The 19,232-nt window shown below is 37.0% G+C and overlaps 3 protein-coding genes and 1 pseudogene across 20 annotated transcripts in view; 2 read left to right on the forward strand and 2 right to left on the reverse strand.

The window, feature by feature from the left end:
* LOC126724225 (putative disease resistance RPP13-like protein 1) overlaps positions 1 to 19,232 on the forward strand; it is a 285,952-nt gene that overhangs the window by 220,573 nt on the left and 46,147 nt on the right. For 6 of the 18 annotated variants that reach the window (XM_050428669.1, XM_050428668.1, XM_050428653.1 and 3 more), the window contains 7 exons: positions 12,694 to 12,792; positions 13,062 to 13,257; positions 14,684 to 14,830; positions 14,901 to 15,246; positions 15,502 to 15,700; positions 15,885 to 16,016; positions 16,106 to 16,311. The gene's annotated coding sequence lies outside the window, so the exon portion shown is untranslated. Of the gene's footprint in view, positions 1 to 10,166; positions 10,298 to 10,612; positions 10,664 to 10,886; positions 11,007 to 11,268; positions 12,023 to 12,198; positions 12,249 to 12,693; positions 12,793 to 13,061; positions 13,258 to 14,683; positions 14,831 to 14,900; positions 15,247 to 15,501; positions 15,701 to 15,884; positions 16,017 to 16,105; positions 16,312 to 19,232 lie in introns of those variants that run through there. The other 12 variants (XM_050428663.1, XM_050428655.1, XM_050428656.1 and 9 more) reach the window with 12 other exon arrangements.
* Positions 2 to 607, reverse strand: LOC126722599 (serine/threonine-protein phosphatase 7 long form homolog). The gene has a single exon (XM_050425744.1). It carries the CDS (start codon positions 605 to 607, stop codon positions 2 to 4), a length of 606 nt encoding a protein of 201 aa, XP_050281701.1.
* On the forward strand, positions 6,194 to 12,653 carry LOC126722601 (putative disease resistance RPP13-like protein 1). Its single transcript, XM_050425745.1, has 5 exons — positions 6,194 to 9,538; positions 10,260 to 10,297; positions 11,269 to 11,411; positions 11,751 to 11,830; positions 12,411 to 12,653. Exons 1-5 carry the CDS (start codon positions 6,194 to 6,196, stop codon positions 12,651 to 12,653), a joined length of 3,849 nt encoding a protein of 1,282 aa, XP_050281702.1.
* Positions 18,561 to 19,232, reverse strand: part of LOC126724244 (PHD finger-like domain-containing protein 5A) — a 51,816-nt pseudogene continuing 51,144 nt past the window's right edge.

Here is a 19,232-nt window from a genome sequence, read left to right on the forward strand (position 1 = left end):
ACTAGAGCAACAGCAAGCACCCACCAATCTGACTGGTGTCCTCGCTTGCCCTGCATAGCTCTCGATACAACCATGCAAGGCAAGCACTTCCCCAACTGTACCTCCGTGGGTTGTGAAGGTCTTCCAACTGCTGCACCCACATTAGATGCACCCTATCGCCGAATTTGTCCATGAATATTGTGTCCCCCAATAGCGCTAGGATGTAGCATCGTGCGTACTTATGCAGCTGATCCTCTTCAGCATCAGGCGGCAATGGGTTAGCAACTTCCTCCAAAAGGCGGTTGATGAGAATCCTCTGCCCATCAAGTTGCTTATGGTTGTTTTGAGTTACAGGTCGAAAGCCAAGGAAGTCCCGGCACACATCCACCCAAGTTTTTTGTGTGCTCCCTGTTATAGCCTCACCATCAACAGGAAGCCCGAGAAGAACCTCCACATCCTGCAATGTGATGGTCACCTCACCATGTGGCATGTGAAACGTGTGAGTCTCGGGCCGCCATCGCTCCACTAAGGCCGTTATGAGGCCATTGTCAATCTCTCTACCCGGGACCCACAGGAGTCCCTCCAAACCAACTGTGGTGATGATGTTCCTCACTCGGTCGTCCACCATTGGAGGTTGCTTGGAGAACTCTGAACTACGACTATGGCATGTAATGGACCCTGGATCCTGCACATAACATCTCGTTATGGATTAATATAGTATATGCAAATACGTGTACATTGTATGGATTAAATGCATGTGCACAAGTAAATATTTAGTTGAGTGTTTTACCCGCCCATTCCAAATAGCTTCGGACCGATGCGTCGCCTGCTGTGACAACACCGAGTCGTCAATGGGTCCAGGCTGTGTATAGTCAATGCGTCCAGCATTTGCAGCAGCCATACTGAAGAAGAATGATAAGCAGTTAGTTTCAAAATTGAACACACAATATGCTTAAATATATAGGTATGAGTTAGAGCAACTAAAGCCAATTTGTACAATGAGAATTCAGTAAAAGATGAAAGAGTAAACCAAAAGAGACCAATATGAACACAAAGCTTTTTAGACTTAGGATTTGATTTTTAAGGTTACAGTTTTGAACACACGCAGTTTTTTTTATTTATTTTTATTTTTTAGAAGAAGATCACACACAGAATAATGCTTACTTACAGATACCACAATACAATGAATGGCTTTGATAAACTTACTATCAAACATGAGATTAAAGGGTAATTTAGGAACATAAAAAAAGACAAAGAAAAAAGAAACTAATGGGTGGAAAGTAGTGCAAAATAACTGGACCTTTAGCTCAAAATTATTTTCGAAACGTCAATAAATGGGACCCAAAAACAAAACATCTTCAGCCACCTCTGACTGCTCGAGCTGTTTCCACTCTCACACCCACGTGAGTGTCTGTGTGACTGTGTGCTTTCTCAATGCCATGTTTGCTTGCTATCCATTACAGTCACTACCAAAGTGAACTTCACTCTCTCTCTCTGTTAAGTAGAGAAAACTAAGATACCCAGAAAGAAACACTCAGAGTTGAAGCTAAATCCAATGCCAACTTCTTCAACCTCGTTCCTTTTTATCCTTCTCTTCCGCTTCTCAACTGCTGCTTTGGCAGGTGACCCTTTTGTGTTCTATGATTGGACTGTCTCTTACCTCACTGCCTCCCCACTGGGTGTTAAACAAAAGGTTCTTATTTTTCACTTCAATTCTCTGCAATTCTCCAACTTTTGTCACCCTCATCCTTTGGATGAAAATGGGCACTGCTTATTTTTAGTGATAATTCAAGTTTTAAACTTTTGGGTATTGCTCATGTGATTTGTTTATTGGATATTAGTTGCTTAATGTGTAGTAAATATATGATTTTAGCTATTTTTAACTTAAACAGGTCCCATGTGTGAATCTCGTAAGTTGATGGAAATTACTTAATTAATATACCAGGTTGATTTACTAATAGTGTGACATATTTTAATATAAAGAGAAGTTTCCTGTTCTAGGAAGAAGTGAATTTCATAATTCTATTGTTTTTAGCAACTATTCAGTTTTAGAATTTCTCTCATTATTAATTCAGTTATGCTGGAAGTTGCCAAAAGGCTTGTAACTTAGTGGCATTGACTGGTCTCCTTGATAAGGAGAACAAGGTTTCAAATTTCCTCCCCAACTTGCTGTAACAATTGATTATCAAAAAAGTTATGCCTAAAGTTAGAAAATATATTTACATGACCCAGTTTACTTTTAATATATATATATATATATATACATATATATAATATTAATAACTTAACTATGCCCAAGTCTTTAAATCTGCATTGTTGATATACAATCTTGATTGACAAATAGCTCTATATGTGACAATTTCTTTGTTTGGATTAAATTGCAAGGCAAGGCAACATGTCCACTCTCAGCACCTTGATGCACCTTTGTGTGTGTGTGTACACATTATATGCCCATATCATACAAGCACAGTCCTGTTACTTTCATTTCACATGGCTAAACTGAGCTGACATAGTTTTCTCGACTTGTCTCTAGTTGGGTTGGCCTCTTATCTTCTTAGGTGTAATTTTCATGTCTTGCCATTTCTTAGGATTCTCATTTCATCCATAGTAAACATGTCAATGCAAAACTAAATCTTGAAGCATGTCTAGTCTTATATTGTGTTGATCTAATCCCAAAATTTTGCTCATAATTTATTTCATAAACAAGCTGTTGTCCTTGTTATTAAAGTTCATCTTAACAAATCCTATTTTGTCAAACAGCTTTTTGTGGTGATATCTCACAAACAGTAAGTCCTTTTCACTACCAAAGTATAATAAGTCCTTATAGCATATCTAATATGAAACAAGACTGCTTCTCAATATTGCAATTGTTAATTATTGATACATGTGCCCAAATTGTCTTAAAAAACTTTCCTTTGTCTTGTTCTGTATCTTATATTTTCTCTAGAATGCATGGACTTCCTTTTTGTTTTTCAGTCTTGTATTTCTATTGTTTCTTGTCAACAATCTAACTGTATCAACATAAGTTTTTGAACCATGTCATTGTTTGACTACCAAAGATATTGTGCCTTCAAGCATTATTATTTTTAATTCCTTTTTGTAGAATTTTCCCTTGCAATTTGATTGGCATATTTTTAATCACTCAGCACATTAGACGGTACTTCATTTGTGCCGGTATAATCCAATGAGTTAATAAATCCTTTGATACCAAAAGGCTGCTTTTTGCTGCTGTTATGTAGTCTGTTTTATTTTAGAAATTACTTTTCTTTCACATGTATGTGTTTTTGTTCATACTACTGATCATCACATTTATCTATCTTGCTAAAAATATAACTTCATAATCAGATTGGAAACATATAGGTTATATCATTGGCCACCTCATATTTTTCAATAATGCCAGTTTGTTTGTGATTAAGACAAAATAATGTTATAGTGGGGAGGCATCCATGGGGTGCCCTGCAGCCATGTAAGATTTGTTTCTACCATTCCACCTTAAAATTTTCAATGGCTTCTCATTGCGACAGCAATAATGACCATTATTCCATACCACACTCTTACTTTGAACTGCTGTGACCTCACTTTAGTTAGGGGGAGAAGATGTCTCATTAGTGCCCAATGTGCATACAGGCTTAATTGTGTTGTGTGGCATGTGATGCATTTAACAATGCATTCAAACTTACCTTGTAAGAGTAACATGAAGGGTGAGGTCGTGGGTTCAAGACCCACGTGAGTGTATGTAACTTCAAATCAAAAAAATAATGTGTTCAAACTTTCTCTTGTATTACTCATTATTCATAATTTCATTGTTGATTGTTGCTCTTCATTGCTGGCTCTTGAAGCAAATAAGAATTTTACTTTAACAATCTGTCATCCACATGTTTTGTGAGTTACTTTTTACTGTTCCTATATTATTGTTTACTATTTCTGTTTATCACGGCTGCCCAGACTCTTAAATTGAAGCAAGTAATATTTTTCTTTAGAAATCTGTGAATGACATGTTTCTTGAGTTATGGTACAATATAGATGAGATGAACATCATACTGACAGAATAAGTTTTGAACTAGTTTTGAACTAGTTCACTTCCGGTGCACTTGGGTGTTCCTTTTTTTCAATATATCTTATTACTTATCAAAAAAAAAAAAAAAAAGTTTTGAACTAGTTTCATCTAGAAACAGTTATGTGCTGTGTGGGTCACTTAGTAGGCTTAGATACAAAATATTGACTGCAGTAATGGAGTCCCTATCTCTGAGTAATCAAATGATGAAGCATTTAGCTGTAGACTTTTTTAATTCTTCTGAATCCTTGAACCTTCTTGTATTAAAGATTTTATATTATTGCTTTTCCCATGTCAAGCTCATGTTACTCATTCCATTCTACAGTTTGTGCTATTAGATGTGGAAAGTCCCATAGTAGTTCATTGAATAAAATCAGACAATTATACTTGTGATGATAAAGGCTGGGAGATTACTTCCTTATATGGAAATTTCTAGATACCTAAAACCAATTTATGCCAAGCCAGCTAACGTAAACAAAACTTCTAACCAAAATCCCTTAATCAAAACTAAATCTAATCCATCTATTTAAACTAATTAAACAAAACCATTCCTAACTGAAAAACCTAAATCATAACCAATCAACCAAAATACATAACTGAAAAAAGACTATGTAATTTGTTTCTTCAATAGCAAACTACTAAGTGCTTTTTTATATGCATATAATTTAGTAATTTGTAATGGTACGCAAGCACTATAAATATATGAGATAACTATTTCATATAAACTTGTAAGTTCTAAGCTCCTAATAGACAAGCAAATGGGCCTAATGAGATATACAATTCTCTCGTAAAAGCTATAATCCTAATCAGCAATAACAATCTAACCTGAAGGCAGAAATTTGGAAACTCTTAAGGATGGCAGCAACAATATGCACTATCCAAGCAACAATGTCATCTGCACTCACCAAATCCAAACCCAAATTTCATAAAAATCATAAAATAAAAATTAAATAAACTATCTACCACACAATCCAAACCCAAATTTCACAAAAATAAAAACTGAAAATTAAATAAATAACCTAAATGTTAAGTATCCAAATCCAAACCCAAAATTTCACAATAATCAAAACAAAAAAGCAAATAAATAACTTACCAAGCAAAATCGGAATGGGTAACCAAGCAAGTTTGACTTCAGCCAAAGATAGTTTAATGTCATCTGCACTCACCAAATCCAAACCCAAATTTCATAAAAATCATAAAATAAAAATTAAATAAAGTATCTACCACAAAATCCAAACCCAAATTTCACAAAAATCAAAACTGAAAATTAAATAAATAACCTAGATGTTAAGTATTCAAATCCAAACCCAAAATTTCACATTAATCAAAACAAAAAATCATATAAATAACTTACCAACCAAAATCGGAATGGGTATGGGTATGGGTATGGTGAGGAAAAATGAATGGGTATGGGGGTGGTAATGAGAGAGAGGGAGAAAAGGAGAAAGGATCTCCTAGTGAGGGAGAGAGAGATCGATGAGGAGAGGAGCCGATGGCTGGGCTCAGCCTCGTCGGCGTCGTCGTTGGGCTGGGCTGGGCTCTGCTCGTCGACGCCGGCGGGGTTCTGTGTGTGTGTGGGAAATGAGTGAGTTTTGTGAGAGATAGAGAGAAATGAGAGAGTTTTGTGAGTGTGGGAAATGGAAATGTAAGACTGAGGGTGAGAGAGTGAGAGCGCTCTGGTTTGTGTGAGAGTGAGAGGGTGTGAGCGTGAGTGTGAGTGAAAGTGAGACAAATGCAATAGACGACGAAGACGTTAAATTTGAAAAACCCCAATTGGAAACCGAGTCTCTAAGACTCGATTTCCGGTTGGAATACACGTGGAAATCGAGTCTTAGAGACTCGATTTCCATGTCAATGCCAGATGGCAGCTCTGCCACATCAGACGTGGTCAAAGCACGTAAACCGAGCCTCAGAGGCTCGATTTAGGGGCCCAAAATCGAGCCTCTGAGGCTCGAGTTGCTAGTTTGCCAAATACTTTCAAAACCGGGCCAACTAACTGAATAGTTTCATCCTTATGGGTAATTACCCATTTTCGCTAGACTTTGCAGATCAAAGTAAACCTCTTTCAGTCTTCTCTCCGAACTCAATTTTCAGATCAGGAGTGTCACTTTGGTTACTTCATTTCATTTTCAGTATTTCCTTGTTTTCCACGAGCGAATCATGTCTGTAATTGGAGATGCTGCTTTATCCGCTTTCTTTGGGAAGCTGTTTGACAACTTAACTTCCTATGATCTGCTGAAGTTCTTTCAGGAAGAGAAAGTTGATGCTGACCTCAAGAGGTGGAGGACAACTTTGATGAAGATCCATGCAGTTCTGGATGACGCAGAAGAGAAGCAGATGACAAACAGGCTCGTGAAGATCTGGTTGGATGAGCTGGAAGACTTGGCCTATGATGTGGACGACATCTTGGACGAGTTTGCTACTGAAGCTTTGGGACGCAAGTTGAACCCAGAACCTAGCACAAGTAAGGTACGGAAGATCGTTGATTCTTGTATTGGTTCGAATCGAAGTTTTGCTACCACAATGCGGTCCAAGATTGAAGAGATTGATACAAGACTGCAAAATATAGTGACTGATAAGAAAGATCTAGAGTTGAGAGAAAATGCAGGCCTGGGAAGAACTGGAGCAACAAGACCGAGGGTGCCCACCACTTCTCTAGTGAATGAAGGTCATACTCATGGCAGAGAAGAAGATAAAAAGGCTATTGTCAAGTTGTTGTTAAGCGGTGAATCGAGTAATGCTCAGCTCTCTGTTATTCCCATACTTGGTATGGGGGGAATGGGTAAAACAACTCTTGCCCAACTAGTCTATAATGACATTGAGGTGAGCCATTATTTTGAGGAGAAAGCATGGGGCTGTGTTGCTGAAGATTTTGACATTGTAAGGGTGACAAGAGAGATTCTACAATCTGTCACTTCTGAATCCTGCAACGATAATAATTTAGATTTACTACAAGTCAAATTGAAGGGGAAATTATCAGGCAAAAAGTTCTTACTCGTTTTGGATGATGTATGGAATGAAAACTATAATGATTGGACTAGGCTGCGTTGTCCATTTGAATTTGGGGCTCCAGGGAGTAAGATTATCATCACAACTCGGAATGATCGTGTTTCATCAACAATGGGCACTACTCAAGCTTACAAGTTGAAAGAGTTGCCAGATGATGCTTGCTTGGTTGTATTTATCCAAAACACATTGGGGACAACAGATTTTAGTGCATATCCAGAACTTCAAGAATTTGGTCCTAAAATTTTGGAAAGGTGTCAGGGATTGCCTTTGGCAGCAAAAGCTCTTGGAGGCCTATTACGTACTATACATTGTGATGAGTGGAAAAATGTGCTCAATAACAAGGTATGGGATATGTCAGAAGAAAATAGTGATGTTCTACCAACCCTTAGATTGAGCTATCTATATCTCCCTTCACATTTAAAGAGATGTTTTGCCTGTTGTTCACTATTCCCAAAAGATTATGAATTTGAGGAACAAGAACTAGTCTTGTTATGGATGGCGGAAGGTTTGGTTCAAGAATCAGAAAAGCATAAGCCGATGGAAGATCTTGGTGTTGAGTATTTTCGTGATTTATATAAGCGATCACTTTTTCAACAATCAAGTAGGAATAAATCACTCTTTGTCATGCACGACTTAATCAATGATTTAGCTCGATGGGCAGCGGGACAGTTGTGCTATTGGTTGGAAGATAAATTAGGTGGCAAGATTTCTACAAAGGTACGTCATTTCTCCTACGCTCATTGTAAACATGATGGCATCACAAAATTTAAAGGCTTGACAAAAGATATGCGTTTACGGACCTTCCTACCGCTACCAACAAATGACTGGACCTACTTAACAAATTACGTTTTTAGTTGTCTGTTGCCACAGTTTAGATGTTTAAGGGTATTATCTTTATCTGGATATCGAATTTTTGAGTTACCAAGTTCAATCGGTGATTTGAAACATCTAAGATACCTCAATCTTTCTCAAACTTTGATTAGAAGTTTACCAGAATCAACATGTTCTTTATACAATTTGCAAACATTGATATTGAAATACTGTGACTATCTCACAAAGTTACCGAAGAAAATTGGGAATCTAGTCAATCTTCGGCATCTTGATATTGAAGGGGCCCATTTAATCGAAGAGATGCCAATGGGAATAAAAGAATTAAAAAACCTACAAACATTGTCTAATTTTGTTGTGGGGGAAGATACTGCATCAAAGATAGGGGACTTGATGAACTTGGAGTCTCTTAAGGGAACACTTTGCATTTCACACTTGGAGAACGTGCTTGATGTCAAGGATGCAAGAAGGGCCAACTTACTTGGTAAGAAGAATTTAAATGTATTAGTGATGAAATGGGAGTCCGAGCTTGATCAAAGAGCTAATCTAGATATTCTTGAGATGCTACGACCTTCGACAACAGTGAAAGAAATTTCAATTGATGGCTATGTTGGTGCGAAATTCCCAACTTGGTTTGGACATCCGTCATTTTCTAATATGGTGCTCCTAAGGATTGAGAGGTGCAGAAAATGCACATCCTTACCTGCAATTGGACAATTACAATCCTTGAGAGACCTTGCCCTTGTAGGATTGTCTGCAGTGGAAATCATTGGTCTTGAGTTTTATGGGGAAGATTGCCCAAAGCCTTTCCAATCCTTAGAGACACTTTGCTTTATGGATATGCAAGAATGGAAAGATTGGATTCCATGCAAAGTTGAGTATGAAGAATTCCCTTGCTTGCGTGAGCTTTCTATTTCTCAATGTCCTAAATTGCAAGGAAAATTGCCTCACCATGTTCCATTATTGGAAAAATTTTCTGTTAATGAATGTGAGCAATTGGACGTTTCAATTCCAAACTTCCCAAAGCTTCATGCATTAGAAATTAAGGGATGTAAAGGGGTGGTGAGCAGAAGTACAGATGAGTTATGCTTTCCAAAGTCAACTATTCTTTCTATTCCATATGTGAAAAGCTTGACGGAGGAGTTCATGCATGGGTTAGCTAAGGTGGAAAATCTAAAGATAGATAATTGTAAGGAGCTAACATCTTTGTGGCAGGATGAATTCAAATCCCTTATAACGCTGGGTATAAGAGATTGCTCAAGCCTTGTCAACATCAGCTTGACATCTACTTTAAGGAGACTAAATATTTATGGTTGTAGTGGTTTGGATTCCTTGTCAATCTCTAATTGTACATGTTTGGAAAAGGCAAGCATTAGGAGATGTAATTCTTTGACGTTGATTTCAAGAGATCAGTTGCCTCAAAATTTGAAAACGCTAAGTATAAGTAATTGTGAGAATTTGCAGTTTTTGGTAGATGAGGGAGAGGCTTCTTCTAATTCTTCTTCTCTTCTTGAGGACTTGTTTATTGACAGCTGTCCATCTCTAAAATGCTTATCATCAAGTGGCGACCTACCTACCACGCTTAAATGCCTTCAGATTATGTCATGCATAGAGCTCACATCCTTATCATCAAAAAACGAGTTACCTACAGCTCTTAAATCCCTTTTTGTATGCGATTGTCCAAAGATGGAGTCAATAGCGAACAACTTACCCAACCATGCGTCTCTTGAATCTCTTCATATCGAAAGTTGTGCAAAGTTGAAATCCTTACCGGTGGGCCTACACAAACTCTGCCCTAGTTTTGTTTCCTTCCCAGATGGAGGGTTACTCCCCACCAGCTTGAGAGATCTTTCGATCCAATCCTGTGAGAAACTGGAGGCCTGGCCCAACTACATGCCGAACCTCAATTCTCTTTATATCGTCAATTGTCCAAGCGTCATATACTTTCCAGAAGAGGGTTACCCCACCAGTCTAACATCACTCTCATTTGGCGGGGAGACTAGCTTCTGAACCGCTAAACGTTATATTGGAATTTCAAAACACGGAGGTAAGTTAAATTTAATTATTTTCCTCTTTTAACAATTGAACTTCTGGTACTGAAATTTTAGAGTCAAATAGTTTGTAATTTATTTGAATTATGTGAACACTTTATGCTTGGGCAGGCAGCTATTCGATAAAATGCCTAAAAGAGATATTGTATAGTGTTTGAACTTTTATTACCTCATCAATATCTCATATACTTTGTAATTTGTTTAAATTATTGGCTTGGCTATCAGCTGTGATTTGATGATTGCAGGTTATCAGTAAATGTGCAGAGAATGGCAGGATGCCCTTTTAGTACTATGCTTGTGCAGAATGTCATTTTAAACATTTGTCGTGCCTTGCATAGATTGATCAAAGCATTGTCACCTATGCTGCAAATGGCAGGTATTTCATAACTTTGAGTCCATTAATATTTTTGTTTCCTTAAAAGGTGTACCCACCTAATATTAGTATGATATAAATGATCTAGACTATTTCATAACTTATGTTGATCTTGACTACTTCATTAGAGAAGGAGGAGCAGCAATAAACAAAGAGGAAAAAAGTTTAGATATTTAATTGGTTTCATAACATTGTTCATTACGTATTTACATGTCCAAAGCTGAATACAAGAAAATACTCGGTGTTTGTATTTAAAATACAATACAATTTCAATAATTCAAAACCTAACCCAGGCTAATTCTTGCATTGTTGCAACAGAGACTAGCTTTGGAACTGATAAACCTTCTATTGGAATTTCAAAACGTGGAGGTATGTTAAATTTTGGTTACCATATGTTCAATTTTTTTACCTCATCAATATCTCTTATAGTTAAATTATGCAAACCATATATGCTCGGACACGCAGCTGTATGATAAAATACCTAAAAGAGGTATTGTATCGTGTTTGAAATTTCACCTCATTAATGCCTCTTATACATAATAATTTATTTGAGTTATTGGGTTGGCTATCAGCTGTGATTTGATGATTGCAGGCTACATATTGTGTTCTGCGACATGATGATCAGCAGATGTGCACAAAATGTCATTTCAAAACAAATATTGTGCCTTGCATAGATTGATCAAAGCATTGTCACCTGCGCTGCAGATGGCAGGTATTTCATAAATATCAAAATTTCATTTAAATGTAAAAAATTTATTATTAAATAAATGAAAAGCAATATTTATTTCTTTTTAACTTCTTATATTGCATGCATTATTGATTCATATTCTCTGCAATTCATTTTTTTAACTGTTTAGAAATCTGTCCTAAAGTGCTCCCCTGGGAGGTCATTTTACGATACTAATTGGCTCCCATTTGGATGGAGAGATGCTCTTTGGATACTGATCTTTCTTATTCTATTATTGTTGTAATAGCAGCCACTCTTTGGGCTATTTGGAAATGCAGTATTATAGAGCCAAGCTCTTAATTACTGCTACTCAAGGGAAGACTATTGATGCTACTCAAGCTCTTAATTACTGCAAGCACAAGATCATGATCTGTCAAGAAGCAATGGCTGGTACTCATTCCCTAAATGTTGCTTTAAACCTCCTATCTATAATTGCAAATGATTTGTTGAATCTAAGATCAAATTGGGAACCAAATTTCAGATCTTAGTAGAAGTTAGTACAAAAAGGGAGAGTTGCTCGCCAGGTGCAAGCTTTGTTTGCAAAGATCAAATGAGGAACCAAATTGTGGTACACTGTTATAGTTGGTTGGCTAAAAAGAAATCCATAGTACTTTCTCAGATAATTCATGAAAGCTCAACCCATGCACTTACTAAAGGTGTGGTAGCTGCAGTTGTACCTACTAGTAGCTCTGAGGTTTGCAGCCTTTGTTGTGCCATGAAAAACACCAGGTTTGGAGATTAAGCAGTTAAGGAAGACATTGCTGATCAGCGTTCATGATTTTCTAAACTCTGGGTTGATCAAATCCCAGGCAAATCCTCACTAATGCTTGTTAGCTGGCCAATTCTACAGCTTCCTCTTTTATGCGGCCTGGCCTCTTCTTGACCAGAATTTAAGGCTTTCTCTCTGACTTAGCATTCATGTTGAAGAGAAAATGAATTTCTTGATGTGGTGAATCTTGTTTGATTTGCTGAATACCACTAATAGATGATATTGCAGATTGGTAAGAAATTCTTTAATTTTATTCACATTCTACAAAGATGTACTAATGTACTATTTCCAAAGTAATAATTTCTTGGCAATTTGAGAAACTAGACAATTGCTTCTTTACTAATCAATAGTATTCTGTATTGGTATTGGTCTTTTAACTTCTTTTTCTGAACTGATGCATGTATGTAGTACCAGAAACCACCCTACCAGCAAAGTTGCAGAATCAATCAGAACCTTCTTAGACCAATGTAATTTATTGGTTCTCCAATGACTAAAGAAGAAGAGCTGGTTCAACATAGTGAAGAGGTTCTTTATAAGAGAGACAAACTCAAAACAAGAAATTGTAAAGTAATTTGCTTATTTGTGCAGTTTCGGTCTTTGATTCTGTTCCTCACTGCTAGAACAATTATCAAGATAGGAGAAGGAAACGGATTTTTGGAGGGCTCAAGATCAAAAGGTTAGCCTCGCTCACTGCACCATCATCATTAAATGAAAGAAATCTAGGTGAGGCTGAGGAAGAGCAGATCAAGCATGCTCTTGCTATGGCCCATGCCACCATTGCTGCTGCTGAAGCAGCTGGTACAACTGCTCTAGTTGCTGCTGAGATTGTCTGGTTCACCAGCACCCCTCAATATAACCATTAGTGTGTAAATGAAGTGGAAGGTTCAGTCATTAGAGTTCAAGGTGAAGCCCCTCAGTCCAACTATCAATGTGTGAGAGAATCCATGAATTTGCTGCCATTAGAATTCAGTCTGCCTTTTGGGGTTACCTTTCGTGTTTAAAGTAGGTCTCTCTATCTCATATCTCCTTCCTCAAATTTTATTTATTATCCACTAATTGATACGTGATGGAAACTATGTATATGATATTGTTCTGCCTGTTAGAAGAAAACATATATCAGAATTTGGTACTGACGGCAAATTTATGTCAACTTTTAACTCTAATAATAGCAGGAAAAAAAAAACACACACACACACACAAATTAGACCTATTTTTTTAAAGCTCTCACAGATTGTATAATTTTGATGAAAATATGTGGGAGAGTTTTGCAGGCAAGGAAAGCTTTGCGGGGAAAAGGAATTATGAGGCAGAGCTGTAAGATGCCAAACCATAACTACCCTAAAGCTCTTGCAGTCCATTGTAATTATTCAGTCACAAGGCTGCACAAGAATATTTGGAATGGTGGAAGGCACTTGGAATTATGTTGGAAGTGAACAATCACAGAATTGGAAAGACAAGATGACAAGGGTATGTAATGCAGCAAGAACTGGCTTATTCTATTGTGAACAACACAACTCCCATAAAACAAAATCTATTTCTCATTTCACCTGTGCTGCAGATGGCAGGTATTTCATAAATATCAGAATTTCATTTAAATGTTAAAATTTTTATTATTAAATAAATTAATAGCAATAGTTATTTCATTTTAACTTCTTATATTGCATGCATTATTGATTCATATTCTCTGCAATATATATTTTTTTAACTGGTTAGAAATCTATCCTAAAGTGCTCCCCCTGGAGCTCATTTTATGGTACTAATTGGCTCCTATTTGGGTGGAGAGATGCTCTTTGGATACTGATTTTTCTTATTCTATTATTGTTGTAATTGCAGCCACTCTTTGGGCTATTTGGAATGCAGTTTTATAGAGCCATGCTCAAAGGAAAGGCTGCCGATGTTTCTCAAGCTCTTAATTACGGCAGGCATGTGGTCATGATCTGTCACAAAGCAATGACTGGGAATCACTCCCTAAATGTAGCTTTAAACCCCCTGTCTACAATTGGAAATGATTTGTTGAATTTAAAATCAAACAGGGAACCAAATATTGGATCTTAGTAGAAGTTACTAAAAAAGGAAGAGTTGCTTGCTAGGTGCAAGCTTTGTTTGCAAAGATCAAATGAGGAACCAAATTGTGATACACTGTTAAAGTTGGTTGGCTAAAAGTAAATCCGTAGTACTTTCTCAGACAATTCGTGAAAGCTCAATCCATGCACTTATTAAAGGTGTGGTAGCTGCAGTTGTACCTGCTAGTCGCTCTGAGGATTGCAGCCATTATTGTGCAATGCAAAACACCTAGTTCGAAGGATTTGAGCAGTTAGGAAGACATTGCTGAGTGGCATTAGTGATTTTCTAAATGCTAGGTTGATCAAATCCCAGGAAAATCCTCACTAATGCTTGTTAGCATGCCAATTCTACAACTTCCTCTTTTATGCAGACTAGTCCTCTTCTTGACCAAAATTTGAGGCTTTCACTCTGACTTAGCATCCATGTCGAAGAGAAAATAAATTTCTTGATGTGGTGAATCTTGTTTGATTTGCTGAATACCATTAATAGATGATATTGCAGATTGGTAAGAAATTATTAAATATCATTCACATTCTACAAAGATGTACTAATGTACAATTTCCAAAGCATTAATTTTTTGGCAATTTGAGAAACTAGACAATTGCTTTTGCAAAGTGGCTTTGAGGTTCTACCTTCTTCTTCTTAGAATCCAGTTTTCAAATCTTACAAGGAGTAAAAGTTTGCAAGTCAATTGTCATCAAGTTCACTGACTAATCTGCTCCATTACTAATCAATAGTATTCTTTGTGATAAGTACTAATCAATAGTATTCTGTATTGGTATTGGTTTTTAACTTCTTTTTCTGAACTGATGCATGTATGTACTACCAGAAACCACCCTACCAGCGAAGTTGCAGAATCAATCAGAACCTTCTTAGACCAATGTAATTTATTGGTTCTCCAATGGCTAAGAAGAAGAGCTGGTTCAACATAGTGCAGAGGTTCATTATAAGAGAGACAAACTCTAAACAAGAAATGGTAAAGTAATTTGCTTACTTGTTCAGTTTTGGTCTTTGAATCTGTTCCTCACTGCTAGAACAATTATCAGGATTTTTGGAGGGCGTAAGATAAAAAGATTAGCCTCGCTCACTTCACCGTCATCATTAAATGAAAGAACTCTTGGTGAGGCTGGGGAAGAGCAGATCAAGCATGTTCTTGCTGTGGCCCATGCCACCACTGCTGCTGCTTCTACGACTGCTCTAATTGCTGTTGCGGTTGTCCAGTTCACCCCTCAATATAACCATCAATGTGTAAATGAAGTGGAAAAGTTTTCAATCATTAGAGTTCAAGGTGAAGCCCCTCAGTCCAACCATCACTGTGTGATAGAAATCCATGAATTTGCTGCCACTAGAATTCAGTCTGCCTTTCAGGGTTACCTTGTGAGTTTAAAGAAGGTCTCTCTATCTCATATCTCCTTTCTCAAATTTTATTTTTTCTCTGGTAATTGACATGTGTTGGAAACTATGTATATGATATAGTTCTGCCGGATAGAAGAAAACATATATCAGGAATTAGGTATTGACAGAAAATTTATGTCTACTTTTAACTCTAATAATAGCAAAGGGGGGGGGGGGGGGACACAAATTAGGCCTGTTTTTTAAGTTCTCACAGATTGTATAATTATGAAAATATTTGTGAGAGTTTTGCAGGCAAGGAAAACTTTGTGGACTTAGAAGGGAATTGTGAGGCAGAGCTGTATGATGCCAAACTATAACTACCCTAAAGTTCTTCCAGTCCACTGTAATTATTCAGTCACAAGGCTGCGCAAGAATATTTGGAATGGTGGAAGGCACTTAGAATTATGATGGAAGTGAACAATCGCAGAATTGGAAAGACAAGATAACAAGGGTATGTGATGCTGCAAGAACTGGCTTATTCTATTGTGAACAATACAACTCCCATAAAAACCTGTTTCTCATTTATCTCTTTCAGGAACATTAGTCTTCTGCCTGTCTAATTAACCATTTTACATTATGGTATTTTAACTTACTTTGTCTCTAAGTTATGGATGGCAAAATGTTATGATTTTTAGATAGACACAAGGAATCAAAGAAGGTGGGATGACAGTGTTTTGTCAAAGGAAGAGTCAGTTGCATTGTTTATGAGTAGGAAAGAGACCATGCTTAAGAGAGAACGGATAAAGGAGTAGTGGTTTACCCATCTGGTAAGGTCCTTTTGCTTTATGATCTTATGATTATATATTTCTCAAATTTTGGTTCAACTACTGATGTTTTCAACTGAAAATATTTTCAGTAGTCAGTAGATATGGATCATAACTTAGTAAGTGGAAGATGAAGGCATTGGTTGGATCAATGGGTAGATACACAAATTACCCTAAGTAGAGAACTTGAAGATTTGGACTCAGCTTTGACTTCAAATCGAAGACAAAGAGAGGACTATGAAAGAAGGCAACTTAAGCTAAGAAATGTTGAGGGACAGAGTAAGTTGGAAGGATTGAAGTTCTCCAACATTTGTTCCCAGAGTATCAATTCATTATAGGAGACCATGCTCATTGGGAGATCATAATTCTTTGTCAAGCTCTCCTGTTGTTCTAACTTACATGAATGCAACTGAATCTGCAAAGGAAAATGCAAGATCAATGAGCTCGTGAAATATAAGGCCCATGAATTTTGATACATGCTCTGAAAGCTCTTCACCATATAAGAATAAACTCATATCCTTTATTACTACTGAAGTGCCAAGTGGTGGTAGGATTGGCAAGACTAGTGGTTTCTAGCAGATCTCCAAGCTCAAAAGGCCTTCCAAGTCCTGTAAAATCCAGTAGGAAGGTAAAGGATCTCAGTTTTAACTCAAAGTGCACATTTCAGACTTTGGATAGACATGGCTTTAGATAATTTCAGAAGTTTGGTGCAAGAAGAGAACTTGGTTAGTGTGTCAGGTTGGAGTGGAGAACATAGTCTGTAATTTAATCTAGTTTGAATAGTTAAACAATGGTGTGCTATTTAATCTCATCATCAAATGAGTAGCTCACTGTAATGCTGCATTGTAATTTAATCTAGTTGGAACTCTACTCTCCCTCCTTCCAAATTGGCCATTAAAGTGTATTGAGGTTTGGGTTGCATGAGAGACTTTTTTTTCTCTGTTCAATACCAATGGATAAATGTGTTTGACTTTAACCCCCAACGTGCAAAAGAAATAAATAAATCTATTTTACATCACCAAAAATTACATTATTTATTTTAACTACTCACTTTTTAGCAAATCATTTTTTTATAGGTAACGTTTTAAACACATCTGACATCTCTTTTTTTTTTTTTTTTTTTTCTCTCCCTTTGCAATACCGCTAATTAAAATAATAGTTTTTTTCCTACCCAATTCCAAAATCCAGCAGCAAGTCAGCAACTTTTATCCATTAAAATTAAAAATAATAAAAATAAAAAGACCAAACCCAATAGCAACCACCCTCACAAAAACCCAACCACCGCTCAAATACCTAGAAATTTTCACACAAAACCCATCAACCACAACCACTGCACCACAAAGCCCAACAACCACCCAAAAAAACACTCAACAACCCACGCAAAGGGCCAGTGCCATCACACTCGACCCAACAACCTTCAACAAAACCCATCAATCACAGCCAAATCAATTTGCAAATTCACACCCAACTTTCCAATTGATTTGCAAACTCACACCCACCACACCGCCACCTCCACAATCTCCCCAGTCACATTGTTGGAACCCCGTAGCCTTGCATGATGCAGGGTCCTATTTCCTCCATTGCTAGCCGAAAAGAATTTTGTGGATGAGAGAGAGAGAGAGGAATAAAATAAGGGGGGAAAGGATTTGCATATTGTACAGTGGTCATTTATTTTTAGATGTTACTATATCATTTTGTAAAAATTTAGCACATTGATGAAGTACCTGATGTGTTGAGGGTGATTTTGTGTGATTCTATGTATTTGGTACTTTATTTTACACAAACAAAATCTAAGACAACCGCTTTTGTCCACTGCATTGAAGAAGGAAGAAATACTCTCGTCCGGAAAGAGGTAACATTAGGCAAGGTACTCGAATTACTGGCAAAGGAGCATCCACATCCATGTGCATATGAAGCACATTTTCAAGCGTAGGATAGTGCATTGCAATATCAAATGTTATCATTTGTGCTGGATATGGGGCCTAGGCCTGCCCAATCAGGGAGCCATTATGAGCCCAACCAAGCTTAAGGGAGCTTACTCTTCCAAGCTATTGTAATGGATTAGGAAAACCACACCATTAAACATGGCAGGTTCCTTTCAAGAAGAATTTACTACTACAGGAACTTGATTAACTGAGATACACATCCTAATAGTTTCTGAAGTACTTGCATTTTCACTCACACAAAGATCACACCATATACAGCCACTGCCCCAAGATACTTGACATTAAATCTAGTAAATAAAACCAGTTCATTAACTTGAGATTAATGCACAAAACATAATGGACAAAATAATATCAAAAAGAGAATCAAATTAAGGGTTAAGTTAGTCTAACCTCTCAAATAAAAGTTAAACTTCCTATAAGATCTACCCACTCTGATCTGGAATCAAATTTCAACATCAAGATGTCAATATATTAAGATGTGGCAGCTCATGTACACAACAGAAACAATCATAGTAGTCCTCACAGAAGCTTTTGTAAATAACAAGTGAAAACTCAGTGGTATCTACGAAAACAAACTCGATACTTTAAAATAGCTCCAGCATTTCAAATCTGCCGTCTTCAGCAACGCTTAAGCATAATAAAAGCAATGTAAAAGCCTACATATGTGTCTATACTATGCTCATAATCCCGACATATCAAGATTCTTCATCTCAAACTGAGAAAATAAAAAGCAGTTTAATAGCAGTACACATATGTCCATCCAATTCTCATCATCTTTTCTTAAAACCATATTTCTTACGTTCATAGAATAGATCTGTTTTGGCACTCCCTAAATTGACAATTTTTGGACATCCATCCCTATCTTTCTCCTGCTGTGTACACTCTTTGCAATAGTAGGCATCAGAAATACCCACTCCTCCACAAATAACACAGCGACCTTGAAAGGATCCATAGTTGCATTCATCACAAACTCAAACAAGTGTGCAAGGGCGCACGTAGGAATCACATATTACACATTTTCCATCACATTTTTCACAAAGTCGTCCAATAGCAATTCCTGGCTGCTTCCGGCACATAATCAAATCTGGATGATGCTTGGCCATGCTTTCCGCTACACGATCTTAGTTCCTGAACAAGAATAGGAAAAGAGAATGTTAAAATCCATGCATGGCATATATAATCAGGATATTTCATCACAAAAACAGAAAATCTCAAGTACAAACATGAAAGAAAACATATAAATATTAAATTAGGGGATAATTGTAGCTAGAAA

The sequence above is a fragment of the Quercus robur genome, chromosome 4, assembly GCF_932294415.1.
Source record: "Quercus robur chromosome 4, dhQueRobu3.1, whole genome shotgun sequence".
NCBI lineage: Eukaryota > Viridiplantae > Streptophyta > Magnoliopsida > Fagales > Fagaceae > Quercus > Quercus robur.

Bases quoted from the DNA above. Each gene is read 5' to 3' on its own strand.
- LOC126722599 (XM_050425744.1), bottom strand. From the start codon at position 607: ATGGTGGACGACCGAGTGAGGAACATCATCACCACAGTTGGTTTGGAG.
- LOC126722601 (XM_050425745.1), top strand. From the start codon at position 6,194: ATGTCTGTAATTGGAGATGCTGCTTTATCCGCTTTCTTTGGGAAGCTG. The intron at 10,298-11,268 runs GTATTTCATAAC...TTGTTGTAATAG, and splicing joins ACCTATGCTGCAAATGGCAG to CAGCCACTCTTTGGGCTATT. The intron at 11,831-12,410 runs GCAAATCCTCAC...CCTCACTGCTAG, and splicing joins CTGGGTTGATCAAATCCCAG to AACAATTATCAAGATAGGAG.